Source organism: Episyrphus balteatus, chromosome 2 (assembly GCF_945859705.1).
Source record: "Episyrphus balteatus chromosome 2, idEpiBalt1.1, whole genome shotgun sequence".
Taxonomy (NCBI): Eukaryota; Metazoa; Arthropoda; class Insecta; order Diptera; family Syrphidae; genus Episyrphus; species Episyrphus balteatus.
In genome coordinates this window covers 37623770-37645952 of record NC_079135.1, presented here as the reverse complement: position 1 = coordinate 37645952, position 22183 = coordinate 37623770, and the positions used below count along the sequence as shown (strand labels likewise).

At 31.7% G+C, this 22183-nt stretch overlaps 1 protein-coding gene across 4 annotated transcripts in view; it reads left to right on the top strand.

Moving 5' to 3' along the window:
* LOC129909941 (LIM/homeobox protein Awh) overlaps positions 1-11663 on the top strand; it is a 53059-nt gene extending 41396 nt beyond the window's left edge. Inside the window, exons 3-6 of one of the 4 annotated variants that reach the window (XM_055987119.1) lie at positions 183-400; positions 573-794; positions 1047-1107; positions 11487-11663. In XM_055987119.1, the coding sequence (XP_055843094.1) occupies positions 183-400; positions 573-794; positions 1047-1107; positions 11487-11502 (517 nt within the window). In that variant the 3' untranslated portion in view covers positions 11503-11663. Of the gene's footprint in view, positions 1-182; positions 401-572; positions 807-981; positions 1108-11486 lie in introns of all 4 variants that reach the window. The other 3 variants (XM_055987118.1, XM_055987117.1, XM_055987116.1) reach the window with 3 other exon arrangements.
* The last annotated feature ends 10520 nt before the right edge of the window (positions 11664-22183 follow it).

Sequence of the window (22183 nt, the reverse complement as noted above, 5' to 3'; positions counted from 1 at the left end):
AAGTCGAAAAAGTAATAAAGTCGTTTGGAAATAATTTATTGTCTAGTTTTTCAAAGCTTTATTTGGTCTATAAAATCACTTAAGTGCGGAATAATAGAAAATAAAAGATTTAATGCTTTCATTTTTTGACAATTTTTAACTAATTTTTTTTGTTTTTGATTTATTTATTTTTTTTTTTATAGAAATTTCGGAGCGAAATGTTCAAAATGTTGTCGAGGCATTTCGGCGTCGGATTGGGTGCGTCGAGCTAGAGATTTGGTATTTCACTTGGCTTGTTTCGCGTGCGATTCATGCGGACGACAGTTGTCGACTGGAGAGCAGTTTGCCTTGATGGAAGACCGAGTGTTATGCAAAGCACACTATCTGGAGACTGTAGAGGGCGGAACAACGTCTAGCGATGGTAAGTTTTTTTTTTTTTTTTTTAGATATTGTTTAATCAAGTGTTTAAATGTGATATAACAATTGCTGATATTTGCAAAAATTGTTGTGTACCTACAGTACGGGACATTTAATTAGATACAATTCAGAAAAATAAAATCTGACATTTTCTTCACTTTTTCTTTCGTTTTTAGATGGTTGCGATGGTGATGGTTATCACAAAAGCAAAACGAAACGAGTTCGAACAACATTTACCGAAGAACAGTTACAAGTTCTACAGGCAAATTTTCAAATCGATAGCAATCCCGATGGTCAGGATTTAGAAAGGATAGCGTCGGTGACGGGACTAAGTAAACGAGTGACACAAGTTTGGTTTCAAAATTCAAGAGCAAGACAGAAAAAACATATTCATGCTGGTAAGAATAAAAGTAAGTAATTGTAGTAGTTACCTGCTTTATAAGTTTTATTAAAAAAAATTAGTTAAAAGTTCTAAGTAAAAATTAAAATTTAAAAAAAAATAATAATCCCTCATTATTCTTTTTTTTTTTTTTGGTATTAAATTGGTTACACGCTTGTATTGTATTTATTAATATTTATTTATAGTGCGTGAACCAGAGGGAAATTCATTTGCTCGACATATCAATCTACAGCTTACGTATTCGTTTCAGAACAATGGTCAGAATCCGATGCAGTTAAATGCGAACAAGTCTTCGCTCTACCCCGCCCACGGTAAGTTAATAATCTTCATACTTGTACTACTATTTCTACTTATCTTTATTCTTCAACTTCTACTACTTTTGCTGGTTTTGGTTCGTTTTCTAAGTCTAGCAAACCTTTTTCATCTATTCTTTTTAATTTTTGTGATACTAAAACATGAAAATCAATAAGAATGATGTATGAAAAATTATTTTTTTAATTGATTTTTTTAACATGAAATGTAATGCGCGGGCTGCACTACAATAATCAGAGGTGCATATTATTAGGATTTGTATGACCAACTTAACCTCACACAATAAAATAAAATATTGTGTACACACATTTTTAAAAAGCTAATGAATTATTCTAGTCTCTTAATTCAAAACAAAGTGGTTTTTTGAAAAAAATGTCTGCAAACTCAGAATTTTGAAAATAAAACTAGAACGAAAGTTACTTAACATTTCTTTTTTTAATTTTTATAATGTATATTTTTCTATTGAATTGCTTGGACATATTTATTGTTTGTTCAATGACAAAAATCGAATTTATAAAAATAATACTTGAAAATAAATTTCATGAAATTTTTCTTAAATTTATTTACTAATTTAATTTTTTTCTCTATTCAACCGGCTTTATTAATTGTTAAAGGTCTATTTCCTAAAATAAATAATGTCCAACAAAGTTTGAAAAATAATATGTATTCTATTAAGAAAATGATTGCTACAATATTTATAGTTATACCCATTTTTTTTTTTTTCAAAATTTTGAGTTTGGAGACCAGTTTTTCAAAAACACTTCATTCAAATAACTTAAGGGGTAATAACAATTTGTAGACACGAAATCGTTTCACCATTTTCATCAGAGGCGTAGCTGCTGCTGTATCAGCTGTATCAATGTAACAGGGCCCCCGAATTATAGGGGCCCCCAAGAGACCAGAGCACAAGACGTTTATAAAAAAATTCACATAAATCTATAAACCTCAAATAGAACTTGATTATAATAGAGGAGGGGTATTGGGGGGTCAAATTACCCCAAATCAATTTTAGCCTATTTCTGATTATCGTATCGGAAGTAGGCTAATAAATAAAAAAATATAAATAAAAAAGTTTTGGAGGGTTCACCCTCCAGAATCATGCCACACAAAACTAGCAAAGGATGGCTCTGAAAACCCTACCAATCCGACTTTGTCTATCAAGAAAAAAAAAAAAAAACTTAAAACACCACACCCAGGGGCGGAGTGTACCTACTACTAAACAAAAAAGGAAATAGAATTAAACATTTCTGCGGGAGGATCATATTTTGCTATAAATAGGGCCACACACCACTCACAATATTCAGTTTGGCTGCGGTCGTCAACGAAATAACATCGACAGTCAGCTCCTGGCACCGGTAAGTGTGACTCTTGGGACATGTCTCTCGAGACATTTATCATGAGACATTTCTCTCGAGACATTTCTCTCGAGACATTTCTCCCGAAACACTTCTTTCGAGACATTTCTCTCCAGACATTTCTCTCGAGATAAATGATCATGAGAAATTTCTCTTGAGACATTTCTCTTGAGACATTTCTCTTGAGACATTTCTCTTGAGACATTTCTCTTGAGACATTTCTCTTGAGACATTTCTCTTGAGACATTTCTCTTGAGACATTTCTCTCAAGACATTTATCTAGAGACATTTATCTAGCGACATTTATCTAGCGACATTTATCGATCCACATTTATCTATCGACATTTATCTATCCACATTTATCGATCCACATTTATCTATCCACATTTATCGATCCACATTTATCTATCCACATTTATCTATCCACATTTATCTATCCACATTTATCGATCCACATTTATCTATCCACATTTATCTATCCACATTTATCTATCGACATATATCTATCCACATTTATCTTGAGACATTTATCTATCCATATTTATCTATCGACATGTATCTATCCACATTTATCTATCCACATTTATCAATCCACATTTATCTATCGACATTTATCTATCCACATTTATCTTGAGACATTTATCTATCCACATTTATCTATCCACATTTGTCGATCCACATTTATCTATCGACGTTTATCTATCCACATTTATCGATCCACATTTATCTATCCACATTTATCGATCCACATTTATCTATCGACATTTATCTATCCACATTTATCGATCCACATTTATCGATCCACATTTATCTATCCACATTTATCGATCCACATTTATCTATCGACATATATCTATCCACATTTATCTATCCATATTTATCTATCGACATGTATCTATCCACATTTATCTATCCACATTTATCAATCCACATTTATCTATCGACATTTATCTATCCACATTTATCTTGAGACATTTATCTATCCACATTTATCTATCCACATTTATCGATCCACATTTATATATCCACATTTATCTATCCACATTTATCTATCCACATTTATCGATCCACATTTATCGATCCACATTTATCAATCCACATTTATCTATCGACATTTATCTATCCACATTTATCTTGACACATTTATCTATCCACATTTATCTATCCACATTTGTCGATCCACATTTATCTATCGACATTTATCTATCCACATTTATCGATCCACATTTATCTATCCACAATTATCGATCCACATTTATCTAACAACATTTATCGATCCACATTTATCTATCCACATTTATCGATCCACATTTATCTATCGACATTTATCTATCGACGTTTATCTATCCACATTTATCGATCCACATTTATCAATCCACATTTATCTATCCACATTTATCAATCCACATTTATCTTGAGACATTTATCTATCGACATATATCTATCCACATTTATCTTGAGACATTTATCTATCCATATTTATCTATCGACATGTATCTATCCACATTTATCTATCCACATTTATCAATCCACATTTATCTATCGACATTTATCTATCCACATTTATCTTGAGACATTTATCTATCCACATTTATCTATCCACATTTGTCGATCCACATTTATCTATCGACGTTTATCTATCCACATTTATCGATCCACATTTATCTATCCACATTTATCGATCCACATTTATCTATCGACATTTATCTATCCACATTTATCGATCCACATTTATCGATCCACATTTATCTATCCACATTTATCGATCCACATTTATCTATCGACATATATCTATCCACATTTATCTTGAGACATTTATCTATCCATATTTATCTATCGACATGTATCTATCCACATTTATCTATCCACATTTATCAATCCACATTTATCTATCGACATTTATCTATCCACATTTATCTTGAGACATTTATCTATCCACATTTATCTATCCACATTTATCGATCCACATTTATATATCCACATTTATCTATCCACATTTATCTATCCACATTTATCGATCCACATTTATCGATCCACATTTATCAATCCACATTTATCTATCGACATTTATCTATCCACATTTATCTTGACACATTTATCTATCCACATTTGTCGATCCACATTTATCTATCGACATTTATCTATCCACATTTATCGATCCACATTTATCTATCCACAATTATCGATCCACATTTATCTATCAACATTTATCGATCCACATTTATCTATCCACATTTATCGATCCACATTTATCTATCGACATTTATCTATCGACGTTTATCTATCCACATTTATCGATCCACATTTATCAATCCACATTTATCTATCCACATTTATCAATCCACATTTATCTTGAGACATTTATCTATCCAAATTTATCTTGAGACATTTATCTATCCACATTAATCTATCCACATTTGTCGATCCACATTTATCGATCCACATTTATCTATCCACATTTATCGATCCACATTTATCGATCCACATTTATCGATCCACATTTATCTATCCACATTTATCGATCCACATTTATCTATCGACATATATCTATCCACATTTATCTTGAGACATTTATCTATCCATATTTATCTATCGACATGTATCTATCCACATTTATCTATCCACATTTATCAATCCACATTTATCTATCGACATTTATCTATCCACATTTATCTTGAGACATTTATCTATCCACATTTATCTATCCACATTTGTCGATCCACATTTATCTATCGACATTTATCTATCCACATTTATCGATCCACATTTATCTATCGACATTTATCTATCCACATTTATCTATCCACATTTATCAATCCACATTTATGTATCGACATTTATCTATTCACATTTATCGATCCACATTTATCTATCCACATTTATCGATCCAAATTTATCTATCCACATTTATCTATCCACATTTATCGATCCACATTTATATATCCACATTTATCTATCCACATTTATCAATCCACATTTATCTATCCACATTTATCGATCCACATTTATCTATCCACATTTATCGATCCACATTTATCTATCCATATTTATCTATCGACATGTATCTATCCACATTTATCTATCCACACTTATCTATCCACATTTATCGATCCACATTTATCTATCCACATTTATCGATCCACATTTATCTATCGACATTTATCTATCGACGTTTATCTATCCACATTTATCGATCCACATTTATCAATCCACATTTATCTATCCACATTTATCAATCCACATTTATCTTGAGACATTTATCTATCCAAATTTATCTTGAGACATTTATCTATCCACATTAATCTATCCACATTTGTCGATCCACATTTATCTATCGACATTTATCTATCCACATTTATCGATCCACATTTATCTATCCACATTTATCGATCCACATTTATCTATCGACATTTATCTATCCACATTTATCGATCCACATTTATCTATCCACATTTATCGATCCACATTTATCGATCCACATTTATCTATCCACATTTATCGATCCACATTTATCTATCCACATTTATCTATCCACATTTATCTATCGACATATATCTATCCAAATTTATCTTGAGACATTTATCTATCCATATTTATCTATCGACATGTATCTATCCACATTTATCTATCCACATTTATCTATCCACATTTATCTATCCACATTTATCGATCCACATTTATCTATCCACATTTATCTATCCACATTTATCGATCCACATTTATCTATCCACATTTATCGATCCACATTTATCTATCCACATTTATCTATCCACATTTATCGATCCACATTTATCAATCCACATTCCAACGCCTATATCTCGGGATTTTGAAAAAGGGTAAAAAATTTTTTTTGATACCCAAAGGTAAGGGGGACTCTAACCTACATTTGGGTACAACTTTCATCACTGTAGGTCCACGGGTTCTCAAACTGGGAGAACTTAAAGGTTAAAAAAAAAGTTAAGCCCGATGCTGAAAAAATAGGCATGATTTGTCGGTTTAACATGGAAGATGAGCTTTTTAAAAATCTAACAATGTGCAAAGCGTAAGCCCATGACACAAGCTACCATTTGGCATCACTGCCAAAAATTTCTCTCAAGCGGTTTAGCTTCCAGGAGCGTTCAAAGGTTCGGGAATTTTTCGAAAAAAACAATTTACCCGAACTTTAAACTGGATTTTCTCGGAATTTTGAAAAAAATCCAAAAATCCGATTATACCACTATCTATCGACATTTATCTATCCACATTTATCTATCCACATTTATCTATCCACATTTATCTATCGACATTTATCTATCGACATTTATCTATCCACATTTATCGATCCACATTTATCTATCCACATTTATCGATCCACATTTATCGATCCACATTTATCTATCCACATTTATCTATCCACATTTATCTATCCACATTTATCGATCCACATTTATCTATCCACATTTATCTTGAGACATTTATCTATCCATATTTATCTATCGACATGTATCTATCCACATTTATCTATCGACATTTATCTATCCACATTTATCGATCCACATTTATCTATCCACATTTATCGATCCACATTTATCTATCCACATTTGTCGATCCACATTTATCTATCCACATTTATCTATCCACATTTATCTATCGACGTTTATCTATCCACATTTATCTATCCACATTTATCTATCCACATTTATCGATCCACATTTATCAATCCACATTCCAACGCCTATATCTCGGGATTTTGAAAAAGGGTAAAAAATTTTTTTTCATACCCAAAGGTAACGGGGACTCTAACCTACATTTGGGTACAACTCCCATCACTGTAGGTCCACGGGTTCTCAAACTTGGAGAACTTAAAGGTTAAAAAAAAAGTTAAGCCCGATGCTGAAAAAATAGGCATGATTTGGCGGTTTAACATGGAAGATGAGCTTTTTAAAAATCTAACAATGTGCAAAGCGTAAGCCCATGACACAAGCTACCATTTGGCATCACTGCCAAAAATTTCTCTCAAGCGGTTTAGCTTCCAGGAGCGTTCAAGGTTCGGGAATTTTTCGAAAAAAACAATTTACCCGAACTTTAAACTGGATTTTCTCGGAATTTTGAAAAAAATCCAAAAACCCGATTATACCACTATCTATCGACATTTATCTAGCGACATTTATCTAGCGACATTTATCTATCCACATTTATCTATCCACATTTATCTATCCACATTTATCGATCCACATTTATCAATCCACATTTATTCACATTTATTTATCCACATTTATCAATCCACATTTATCTATCCACATTTATCTATTGACATTTATCGATCCACATTTATCTATCCACATTTATCGATCCACATTTATCTATCGTTATTTATCTATCCACATTTATCTATCCATATATATCGATCCACATTTATCAATCTACATTTATCCACATTTATCTATCCACATTTATCTATCCACATTTATCTATCCACATTTATCTATCCACATTTATCGATCCACATTTATCTATCCACATTTATCTATCCACATTTATCTATCCATATTTATCTATCGACATTTATCTATCGACATTTATCTATCCACATTTATCTATCCACATTTATCTATCCACATTTATCGATCCACATTTATCTATCCACATTTATCCATCCACATTTATCTATCCACATTTATCAATCCACATTTATCTATCGACATTTATCTAGAGACATTTATCTAGCGACATTTATCTATCCACATTTATCTATCCACATTTATCGATCCACATTTATCAATCCACATTTATCTTGAGACATTTATCTATCCAAATTTATCTATCCACATTAATCTATCCACATTTGTCGATCCACATTTATCTATCGACATTTATCTATCCACATTTATCGATCCACATTTATCTATCCACATTTATCGATCCACATTTATCTATCGACATTTATCTATCCACATTTATCGATCCACATTTATCTATCCACATTTATCGATCCACATTTATCGATCCACATTTATCTATCCACATTTATCTATCCACATTTATCGATCCACATTTATCTATCCACATTTATCTATCCACATTTATCTATCGACATATATCTATCCAAATTTATCTTGAGACATTTATCTATCCATATTTATCTATCGACATGTATCTATCCACATTTATCTATCCACATTTATCTATCCACATTTATCTATCCACATTTATCGATCCACATTTATCTATCCACATTTATCTATCCACATTTATCGATCCACATTTATCTATCCACATTTATCGATCCACATTTATCTATCCACATTTATCTATCCACATTTATCGATCCACATTTATCAATCCACATTCCAACGCCTATATCTCGGGATTTTGAAAAAGGGTAAAAAATTTTTTTTGATACCCAAAGGTAAGGGGGACTCTAACCTACATTTGGGTACAACTTCCATCACTGTAGGTCCACGGGTTCTCGAACTGGGAGAACTTAAAGGTTAAAAAAAAAGTTAAGCCCGATGCTGAAAAAATAGGCATGATTTGTCGGTTTAACATGGAAGATGAGCTTTTTAAAAATCTAACAATGTGCAAAGCGTAAGCCCATGACACAAGCTACCATTTGGCATCACTGCCAAAAATTTCTCTCAAGCGGTTTAGCTTCCAGGAGCGTTCAAAGGTTCGGGAATTTTTCGAAAAAAACAATTTACCCGAACTTTAAACTGGATTTTCTCGGAATTTTGAAAAAAATCCAAAAATCCGATTATACCACTATCTATCGACATTTATCTATCCACATTTATATATCCACATTTATCTATCCACATTTATCTATCGACATTTATCTATCGACATTTATCTATCCACATTTATCGATCCACATTTATCTATCCACATTTATCGATCCACATTTATCGATCCACATTTATCTATCCACATTTATCTATCCACATTTATCTATCCACATTTATCGATCCACATTTATCTATCCACATTTATCTTGAGACATTTATCTATCCATATTTATCTATCGACATGTATCTATCCACATTTATCTATCGACATTTATCTATCCACATTTATCGATCCACATTTATCTATCCACATTTATCGATCCACATTTATCTATCCACATTTGTCGATCCACATTTATCTATCCACATTTATCTATCCACATTTATCTATCGACGTTTATCTATCCACATTTATCTATCCACATTTATCTATCCACATTTATCGATCCACATTTATCAATCCACATTCCAACGCCTATATCTCGGGATTTTGAAAAAGGGTAAAAAATTTTTTTTGATACCCAAAGGTAACGGGGACTCTAACCTACATTTGGGTACAACTCCCATCACTGTAGGTCCACGGGTTCTCAAACTTGGAGAACTTAAAGGTTAAAAAAAAAGTTAAGCCCGATGCTGAAAAAATAGGCATGATTTGGCGGTTTAACATGGAAGATGAGCTTTTTAAAAATCTAACAATGTGCAAAGCGTAAGCCCATGACACAAGCTACCATTTGGCATCACTGCCAAAAATTTCTCTCAAGCGGTTTAGCTTCCAGGAGCGTTCAAGGTTCGGGAATTTTTCGAAAAAAACAATTTACCCGAACTTTAAACTGGATTTTCTCGGAATTTTGAAAAAAATCCAAAAACCCGATTATACCACTATCTATCGACATTTATCTAGCGACATTTATCTAGCGACATTTATCTATCCACATTTATCTATCCACATTTATCTATCCACATTTATCGATCCACATTTATCAATCCACATTTATTCACATTTATTTATCCACATTTATCAATCCACATTTATCTATCCACATTTATCGATCCACATTTATCTATCGTTATTTATCTATCCACATTTATCTATCCACATATATCGATCCACATTTATCAATCTACATTTATCCACATTTATCTATCCACATTTATCTATCCACATTTATCTATCCACATTTATCTATCCACATTTATCTATCCACATTTATCTATCCACATTTATCGATCCACATTTATCTATCCACATTTATCTATCCACATTTATCTATCCACATTTATCTATCCATATTTATCTATCGACATTTATCTATCGACATTTATCTATCCACATTTATCTATCCACATTTATCTATCCACATTTATCGATCCACATTTATCTATCCACATTTATCCATCCACATTTATCTATCCACATTTATCAATCCACATTTATCTATCGACATTTATCTAGAGACATTTATCTAGCGACATTTATCTATCCACATTTATCTATCCACATTTATCGATCCACATTTATCTTACTTCTAATTTCTGCAAAACAGTCGGAACCAATGCAATGTTGTTAAGGCTTAAGGCTGTATCCAAGTCTAGGAGATGAAGGGGGCCTCCAAGAAAATGTGGATACAGGGCCCCCAAAGGGCTAGTTACGCCACTGATTTTCATCAGCGTATTATACAAAGGGGAAACATTATTTTCTTTTGTAGTTTGTTTAGTTTGTTTAAGTATGTCAATAGGTAACAGAATAGACTAATGTGAAATTTTTTAATGATATAAAATTTTTTAAATGGAGGCGTAGTTCAGGATGCGTGCGACCAACTAACTCCTACAGTTGTTAACCGACTGGGTGAAATTTTGTGTGGAGCTTAACAATACTATTCTCCAGTGAATTACGTAGGATTTTTTTTAAATATTAAAATATAACGATTTTATGTTTTTTTCACCGAATTTTGTTTTTGGAATAAATGAATTTTTTCAAACGTATACCATTTCTTAAAAAATCAATATTTCAAAAAAATCCTACGTACTTCACTGGAGAATAAAATTGTTAAGCTCCACACAAATTTCACCCAGTCGGTTAAAAATTGTAAAAAAACAAACAACTTTTTCCATTACTACCGGTTCTATAATAACTCTACTACTGTTTCATTTTGAACTAGAGTTGCAACTACCAAAAATCTTCTTCTTTTATTACTATTTTTACAAAAAACTACTTCTATTTTTACTAATTTTTGCCCATTCTTTTTTATTTAATTACAGAATCCTCTATGGATGAGCTATCGCAAGATTCCTCAATGCATTGCATGCAAAGTGAAGTGTAAGACGTCCAATATAATCTACACACAATTGAGACTTCAAAATTCGTATCGTGTCGTATCCTAGTCAAAATTATGGACCTTATGTATATAAATTCTTTTACATAACCATATATAAATATGCCCGTGAGGACAGCGTCTCAAAGATGATCTCACACAACCAGAACACATACATTCCATTCAATACCTATATCATTCGCAAAAGCAGCAAAAAAGAACAATCGATGCTCGATTAAGTTAAAAACAAAAAAATATATTATGTAAATGTACTTATTTTTAAGTAATGGTCCAGTATTAGTAATATACAGGGTGTCCCAAAAGTAATGGATCAAACTAAGTATGTTAATAGGGGATCTTAAGGGCTCTCAGAATTTGGTAACTTGTTCATCCCAAATCCTTACGGTTTTCGATTTAATGCAATTCTTGTGAAATTTCGAAAAACTCGACTTTGCAACAGTATTTTGCTTCCTGCTGCCATTATTGATTTTTGTTTTTTACAATTCTTTTACTAAAACATTGACAAATAAGTAGGAACAATTAATTAATCAAAATATTTTTTATTCCATACGCCATTTCGATGCAAATTAACTAACAGTTTCAAGTTTTATAAAAAATTAACTTTTAACTTTTATTTGAGAGCAACACCGCAAAAAAAATTTCTATGGTGTGAGAATGGTTTATTATTTTAAAAAGTTGCCCTGTTATTGTAGTTTTCAAAAATGTATAAAAGTTTCCAAAGTTGCAGTTAGATCGCAAAATATTACAATTTGAATTCAACAAAACAGGGTTTTTCAAAGCAAAAATACAAACAAAAATAGAGGCTTTTGTTCAAAGAAAAATAAACAAATAACAGTTCGAGAAAATGTGTTTGTTTTGGTTGTTTTTTGCTCTGAAAAACCCTGTTTTGTTTAATTCAAATTGTAATATTTTGCGATCTAACTGCAACTTTGGAAACTTTTATACATTTTTGAAAACTACAATAACAGGGCAACTTTTTAAAATAATAAACCATTCTCACACCATAGAAATTTTTTTTGCGGTGTTGCTCTCAAATAAAAGTTAAAAGTTAATTTTTTATAAAACTTGAAACTGTTAGTTAATTTGCATCGAAATGGCGTATGGAATAAAAAATATTTTGATTAATTAATTGTTCCTACTTATTTGTCAATGTTTTAGTAAAAGAATTGTAAAAAACAAAAATCAATAATGGCAGCAGGAAGCAAAATACTGTTGCAAAGTCGAGTTTTTCGAAATTTCACAAGAATTGCATTAAATCGAAAACCGTAAGGATTTGGGATGAACAAGTTACCAAATTCTGAGAGCCCTTAAGATCCCCTATTAGCATATTTCGTTTGATCCATTACTTTTGGGACACCCTGTATATAAATTTTTTCTTTTTTTTCTAATTCTTAACTTAACTTCTCAAAAACTTTGAGATACTATATTCTTGTACAAAGCACCTTAACAAAAAATGTATAAACGTCGTCGTGTTAAATTGAACTTCTTTTTTTGTAACTTTTTCTTTAATAGAATACCAATATGTCACTAATATTAACTGTTTTTGACATTTTTCAATATTACTTAGCAAGAAGTAAGAAAATAACATTACAACTGCAATAATACAAAATAATTATTGTCTAAAATTAAGCTTAAAGCACAATATTAAAATACCAATTTTTTTTTTTTTAATTATTTTTTTAATTTATTATTTTATTAAATTTATCAATAAACTTCAGATCCCAGTAATTTAAAATCAGAAAATTCGGTTCAAAAACCATTAAATTATATAAAAAAAAAAAATGTTGGTAATAATGAAAGAAAAAAAAATGAATTGTTATTGTTTTATATTTGTTTTTATTATTAATTCAAATGTAAATATTTTCTATAAAAAATACAAATTAAAATTAATTATAATTGTAAAAAGAAAACAAAAACAGAAGAAAAAATAAAAAATTTTATGTAAATTAATTTATTTCCTAACTACAACATAATTATAATATATCTCCAGCGCAAACTTGCCACATTGCAACAAACTATATACACACAAATTATTATTATTATTATTTTACTTAAATTAATTTATGCAAAAGGAATGTAAAATTTAGAGTAATTTATTATATAATAGAAAATAGAATATTATTATTTAATTTATAGATGTACCTTATACAAAACAGAAAAAAAACAAAAATTAAAACATTTAATTAAAATTGTATAATAAATAAAAAGAAAAAACAGAAGAAAATAAAATATGTGATAAATTAATAGACTTTTTTTTTGTTGTTTTATTGGAATCTAGCAGACCCTAGCTTCCGTATCAACAAGGATTGGTGCCAGGCCGAGGAATTTTTTTTTAATGCTTTTTTTCAAGGATTTTTGTCAAAAAAATTAAAAAAAATTTTTAAAAATGAATTTATGCTTAACACAAAAGTTACTCAGAAACTTAGGTGGGAAGATATATGGTCCTTCCGAAAATGATAAAAAAGTATGCATATTTCGATTGCAACTCAGCAAGAAGGCGTTAGAGGAACCTTTAGTTTTCATTTTCTAATAGCGCTAAAAAAGACATTTCTTCTGATACCTCATTCAATGGATTTGGAGGAACTTTTTTAAAATGCTTTTTTTCGACAAGGGGTACCCTTGTATTTTTTGTCGCACATTAAAAAAAAATTTTTTGTAATTTTAAAACTTAAATGGATAGGCTTGTTCTTTATGTACTCATATCTTTAAACCAAAACTTATTCCGAGACTTGGGTTCAAAGATATGTCCTTCCGAAAATGAGGTAAAAGTATACAATTTCGATTACAAATAACTCAGCAACCAGACCTCAGAGGAACCTTTAGTTTTCATTTACTAATAAGGCTTCAAAAGACTTTTATTTTGATGTCTCATTCAATGGATTCGGAGGAATTTTTTTAAAATGCACTTTTTTCGGCATTTGTATTTTTTTCGAAAATTAAAAAAAAAATTTGTAATTTTCAAATGTGAATGGACAGGACAGTTCTCAACTCATACATTCAAACCAAAACTAATTCCGAAACATGGGTCCAAAGATATATCCCTCCGAAAATGAGACAACAATGTATTTAGAAATCACTCCGCAACCAGACCGCAAAGGAAATTGAGTTTTTTTTTTTTTACAAATAGGTACTTAAAAGGTCATTGACAATATTCTTAAATGATCCTCTTTTTTAGTAGCTTTCAAAACGGAAATGACGTCTAATTAGATACACAATGCATTCACTAATAGCTTAATAACATCATTGTCGAAGAACCAGTCAAGATATTCCACCAAACAATTTGTTTTTTTTTTTACTACCAAATTATTTACAGAATCAAAGTATTCCCTAGGGAAACCAAATAGATGCACACAATCAATATGAAAAAAAACTCTTTCGAAATAAAAACTATCAACGAATTCATAAACCAAAAAAATTATTAAAGAACAATACGAAACCAAAAACCAGAAGTTATATAATCCAAAAATTGAATTTTCATCAAATCCATTGTTCGCCTGAAGGAACGCAACATCATTTTCTGATGTGTCGATATTTTTTTTTTCTACTAAACAGTCAACATCACCTGTAAATCAGAGGATCGCTCGTGCATCAAAACAATTTGCAAGTCATCATCTACGATTCGATTCGAATTTTATAAATTGAAATGTTTTCAATCTCTCAATTTCATCCAATCCACATACCAAACCCCTCAAACTTGATTCAATCTTCTTGAATCAACATTGAGCTGAAATAACAAAAATATAACACAAGATCTACACAGGAAGAGAAAGAGTCTGATTCTTTGAAAGGAAAGGATATTTAAGACGTTATAAAGGTTATTCATCGGTCTGTGAATGCACAAAAAGTTATTCCTGTGTGTGTCTCCTAAGAGTCTGACCAGCTTATTTTCCGTTCTCAATTTCCAATTATTGATTTAAGCGAAGCCATTTACCCGATCTTAAGAAAACATCAACAAATCGTCATCATTAATAATAATCACACGCGCAGGTAATCGACGAGCGATGTCGAAACTGTCTCAAAACTCTGGCAATGGCAATCCCTTTCATATTAATATATTATGGTTGCCAACTATGGGAGTTTTAGTTTTTTTTTTTTTAATTTTTTTAATGGTAAATTATTATAAAAAAATTTATACAATATACAACTTATTTCCATGAAAAGGAGATTTTGAAAACTTTCTTTCTTTTCTTAAAAGATTCAAATATAATTTAAGACACCTTTTCTTATCATTAAAATCATTTTTGATCGCTTTTCTTTGAAGAAGTAAAAAGGCAGATTTAGAAACGTAACTAAATATTAAGTCAACTGTCAAAAACAAATCCTTCCAATTTAGGAAATTTCATTGGAAAACTGAAAAACTGGAAAGTTAGGCAATCTCCCTAACTCGATGCCTTAATTTCGTTCAGAAATTGGCATTGACTAAATTTCTAGTCGCTTATGTTTCCTGAACGTATCCGCTAAATTAGTAAAAGGCTTTCAGTATGGAATTTTAATCATCAAATTTTCATTTATTTTTTTTATATTTAATTCATCAAAGTTGGCAACCATAAGTATCCAATGTTGCATGTAAAGCTATGAATACCTTCGAACGAATGGACAAGAATACCAAACAAAACGAACTGCAAGTGTTTGTAGGAGGAAGCGAGGTCTCAAAATTGTGAATGATTTGATATTGATATTTCTTGCCCCCTTTCTCCATCTTTACCCCCGCACTGGAGCTCATATCATGTCATGTCATGGAGTAGTGGGAAAATCATTTCTCATGTTCAATCCACCAATATAAATACCAGTTAAAAAAAAAAAATATATATGAACCTAAACAATTCTCTGGTGTGTCTTCACCTTTTAGAAATATTTTTGGATAAATGAATCCAATCAATCGTCAGAATATTGGCGTTCAACAAAAAACAAAAAAAAAACTGCATAACAAAATGTAACAACCAAATACCAATCATATTGAGTCAGAGTGTTGAAATTGAGTGCTTTAAGCTTGTCAGACATTTCGGCATCCACTTTAAAGACAAGAACAGGATTGCATGTTTCGTTCCTGTCTGTGAAAATGTATTCTTTTGATTGATTGAGAAACACTTGAGAAGGTTTTAAAATACAAGAAGAATTTTGCATATTATTTGAATTTTTTTTAGCGGAACAATATGGTGGAGCCTAATGTATTTTGCATTTCCTGATCATTCGATTTATGAAAAACAAGTGATTGTACTGAAAAGCCAATTTAACCAAAATCTCCTGAATCTAGGACTCTGTAAATGTATACAATATACAAATATACATACATATATTATTATTTCAATAAAAATATTTAAAACATTCATGCTTTAATCCGAGCTTGTATGACGTAAGAAGTTTCAATCTCACCTACAAGTCCTATAAGTTTGAGATTTTGTGCATGCCTTCAAAAATTACTAAAAATAAAGAACCATTCAAAAATACACCTTATTATTAATAAAAAATAAATTATTTATAAAAAATATTAATTTTCAAAAATTCATTTATTTGAAAAATCAGGGCCTTAATAAAATCCATTTTAGGCTCCTAATTTTTTTTACTTACGTTTACTTACGTTTTAGAGAAAAATATTATATTTCAAATATTAATGAAAAATCTACTTTTTTAAAACGAATCAATAAATTTCCTTCAAATTTCGTTAGAATATTATACGTGGAAAAATAATTTCTTGAAAATGGAATATCATATTTTTTTTGAAAAATTTTCTAAAATTTCTGTTAACCAAAACTTGTTTCGAGACCTTGATCCAAAAATATCTGCTGTTGAACGTAAGAAAAAAAAAATAATTCGGTTGCAAATAATTCAGCAACCAGACGTCCAAGAAACTTTTGGTTTTCATATGAAGAGAGCTTAAAGAGCCCTTTCTTTTGATATATCACTCGATGGATTTCGAGGACTTATTGAAAATGCATTATTTTTAGGCAAGGGGTTAACCTTGATTTTTTGTGAAATATCTCAAAAAAATAGACTTGTAATTGTTTTTACCTAAATGGAAAGGCCTATTGATTGTGAACTCATATCTGTAAACCAAAACTTGTTTCGAGACCTTGATCCGAAAATATCTGCTTTTGTACGTAAGAAAAAAAAAATCATGTGTGCAATTCACACGTGGTAGAAGTGAAACCTTAAAAAAAAATCATTTTTCTTGCAAAAAAAAAAAAATAGAAAAAATCTACCTATTTTTATTCTATCACCTTCAAATCCATGTTTTTTATATGACAACCTATATAAATTTTATATTATCTTATTGTCTAAGCTCAAAATATATATATCGAACAGGTCTATGAGACATCTACAAAAAGAGCTAGAATTTTTTGAACTCGATTAATTTCCATCAAAAAAAGCGAAAAAACACGTATTTTTGTCTTCTCACGCTAGTAAATGCATTTTTTCCCTAACAACCTGTAATATTATACCATCTGAAAGCTTATATTATCTTATTGTCTTAGCTCAAAATATAAACATCGATCAGTTCTACGAGACATCTACAAAAAGAGCTAGAATTTTTTAAACTCGATGAAATTTCATCCAAAAAGCAAAAAAAAAACATTTATTTTTATGTTCTCATGCTATTAAATCAATTTTTCTGTTTAACAACCTTTTAAAAATTTTATACCATGTGGAAGCTTATTGTTTCACCTTGTATAATGATGTATAAATCTTATTTGCAAGATGTCTACAAGAGAAGTTAGAATTTTTTAAAGTCAACCATGTCGAATTTCCAGACTGAGATTACGGTACTTCCTACACTGGTAGCTGGTCATCGCCAAAAGATCTCCACAGGTGTTTTGAGGTATTTTTAAATTTTTTTCAATTTAAGATTGTGTAACTTGTAGAGCACGTAACGTTATGTGTGATATATCAAATAAAAGGTTATGTTATCAGCATGCGTATTAAAGTTAAATCAAATTTGTATGTGCACTAGATCAAAAGATATAACGTGTGTTGGAAAATAACATCTTTTTACCGTTATCTCCGAATTTTTAGTATGAAATTAATTGAAATTTTGTACAATTATAATTTATTTAATTACCTATCTACAGTACAAATTTCATTCATCTATCTATTAAAACAAAAAATTTATAACAAGTTGAAGTCGTGTCGCGTTTTCGTTTCATCTTGTTTCAAATCACTACGATACTAAAGAAGTTTTCACTTCAAAAAAAAAAAAAAATGTCGGTTGCAAATAATTCAGCAACCAGACGTCCAAGAAACTTTTGGTTATCAGTTATGAATAGAGCTTAAAGAGAACTTTCTTTTGATATATCACTCGATGGATTTAGGAGACTTTTATGAAAATGCATTATTTTTAGGCAAGGGGTTAACCTTGATTTTTTGTGGAAAATCTTAAAAAAATAGATTTTTAATTTTTTACATAAATGGATAGGCCTATTGATTGTGAACTCATATCTGTAAACCGAAACTTGTTTCGAGACCTTGATCCGAAAATATCTGCTTTTGTACGTAAGAAAAAAAAAGAAAATATTTCGATTGCAAATAATTCAGCAACCAGATGTCCAAGAAACTTTTGGTTTTCAGTTATGAAAAAAGCTTAAAGAGCCCTTTCTTTCAAGTTCATTTGTACTTTGAATTGTTCATACACCTAGTGCAAGATTTTTTATAACTTTCTTGTAAATTGTTTATAGAGAGAGTATGGTTAAAGTGAAATTTATTCTGAAAATCCGGTCTACCATGTGTATTTCTTTTTGTTACTTAAACATCACAACAAATTTCTCAAACAAACCCATGTCTTTTCAAATGCAACCCACCCAAAATGGATTTCCAGGATGTAATGTCAATCTCAAACAACACCTCGAATCCAGTAAATAAAAACAAAGATTAAAAACAAACAAACAACTCGCCGTTTCATGTACCAATTGACAGTCGAATGCGTAAGATGTTTGCAGCCACCCAAAATTCGCTAATCATGTAAAACCAAAAGTGTCGCGCGAAATTTACCGAAATTTTACGCCAATTAACACCTCTCGCCGTTGCGTTAATTAAAATAAATCACAAAAAAATACCATGAATTTGTTTCCTGTCTGCCAAATTAAGCAAAAGTCGTGTGTACGGAATCACACATACAAACACACACATGCAAATGCAAATAGTGGCACATTGTTAGCTGGGGCACCGTAGTGCAATTTCGAAAGAGGTGTCACCATCACCAAGTTGATTTCGAAAATTTTTTGTGTTCTGGGTCCTTTTTCTTATTTCAGATACAAATACAAAACAACAAAGTTAGAAAGTCCTAGAGACTTGTGTATAGTTTATCTGAGGTGTTAAAGCATTCGATGTATACAGTTGCACCATATGTGCAGCGCATTTTATGCGACTGGGCTTTAAATCATGCAGACACCCTTGGACTTGGACGCACCATGATCTGTTTTCCACATGGAGTGGCTAGTCAAACAGTAGCCCAGTTTATGCATGTTCCCTTGCTCCCTGACAGTTTTCGAAATCCGAACTCGTGTAAAACACCATTCTTACCAGCGCAAGGAACAGCGCACAGTGATGCAGTCGCACGCTAGTGATCGCAAGCATATATCCAGTATATCCACCACCTCATCCTGAAATCGTCGTCGTTGTCCATAGTCGCCGTCGTCGAGCATAGAAAGTAGAGCGTGCAACAACATGGAATATAAACTGTATGCAGAGGGATAAGGTGCCAACCATGAGTCCATGCGAGGCGTCTGATGGTTGTTGATACACACACTGTCGGAGCTCATTTTCAATTCAAATTCAAGAAAAACTCTGCCTGGTTATATTGGAGTGCAGGAAACAACAGGCAAGGCATATAGGCAGACCAGAGGAGTAGTCAAGGAACATGGCAATCAATTTACACCCCAAGTCCCCTTTAATTGGCACCGTGTAGGCACCGACGAATGTTTTGGTTTGCTGTCCTTTTGAATGGGATGCCACAGCGACTACCTCCATCTGCATGTTGCTGTTGCCGTTTGCCGTTTGCCAGGGTGAACTGCTGCTGATTCAGCCTGCTGCACATTGATTCCAGGACAGGAGTCAGTATGGCCATTGGTGGTGATGTTTTCACCAAAGCTATTGACATGCACAATGAGTGTGCATCTCATATGTGTTGCGATTACTGAAATAAAACTAAAGAAGCTCCAAAGAGAGAGACAATTTGGTTGTTTTGATATTGCTGCAAAATGGGATATACACTTTTCAATTTTAACATTAATTGCACGCATGCAAACATGTTCGTATGCATGCATGTACGTATGCAAACATGTACGTATGCATGCATCTACGCATACATGTACGCATACAAGCATATACTTAAGAAAAACATGTAAGCATGCAAGCATGTGCGCATGCAAGCATTTACGCATGCAGCATTTACGAATGCAAGCATCTACGTATGCAAGCATATACACTCGTCAACGCATATATGCATTCAAGTATTTTCGCAAAGCACATTTACACGAATGCACAAATAAACGCATGTTCGCATGCAAGCATGTGAATAAGCAAGCATGTATATATGTGTGTGTGCATGCAAGCATGTACACCCAGAGAAAAAACGCATAGTAATTTTTAATCCGTTCTACATTGAATCAATGGTGAAAAATATATTCAATAATTTTCTAAAAATCGTCCTATGGTTAACTTACAGTTTGTCACATACATTTTTATAAGTGAGATGGCACAGTGGTAAAGCACAAGCTTGTCAACCCAGGTATAGCAGGTTCGATCCCCAGCGGATGCCAGTTTTACTTATTTTAATTTTTTTTAATGTGTGAACAACTTAGATTTAAAGTGTGCTACTTTGATTCAATCATTTTCCACTTTAGGCTAAAAATGTAGTGATTTTCCATTGATTCAAAGTGGTTTCGATTGATTTTACGTTGTTTTTTGGCTCAGTGTAAGGAAGCAGATAAGTTTGCATGCAAGCACGCTCCATTTTAGAATTAAAAATAAATAAATAAAAGGAAAAAAAAGGACATTAAGCTGAGCTATCACATAAAGTTCCCATTAATATCTTGACATTTTGTACTCATGCTCTTGGCACAGCATCGATTTTTCTGAATTGTACCTAAACAGTCATCATCCAGACAGCGAGTGGGAGATTCGTAAACTAAGAAAACATGTCAAAACCCTAGCACACCAAAATCGAAGTGCATCCCCGAATTGTTGTATAGTATAGGCTGTTCTTTTGCCCAGCTACTCCATACACAACACTCCCGAACATATTCTCCCGATTTGCATAAAGGTGTAAACTGTAAAAATGACTTAGGAACACATTACTATATGCTGCTGCCTCTTGTGTGTGATGTGACTGTTTGTTGGGTTTCGGTGATGCTGTAGTTTGTTGTAGAGATATCATTTTTATGTATGTCGTTCTGATGGAGAAGGATTCGTCTGTGTTCAATTCCATTCGATTCGTATCCAATTTGCACTTTGGTGTTGCAAATAGCAGCAGGGGCAAACACCATCAGTATATTGTTCATATTCGTGTGTGGAGATAGTGTTTCTGTTTTGTATCATAACGCAGCATGTGTGATGATTTGCACGCAGCACGGTGGCGATTATCGAGGGCCCCCCCCCTTTCACATTTGTTTCGACATGAGTGCATCCAAC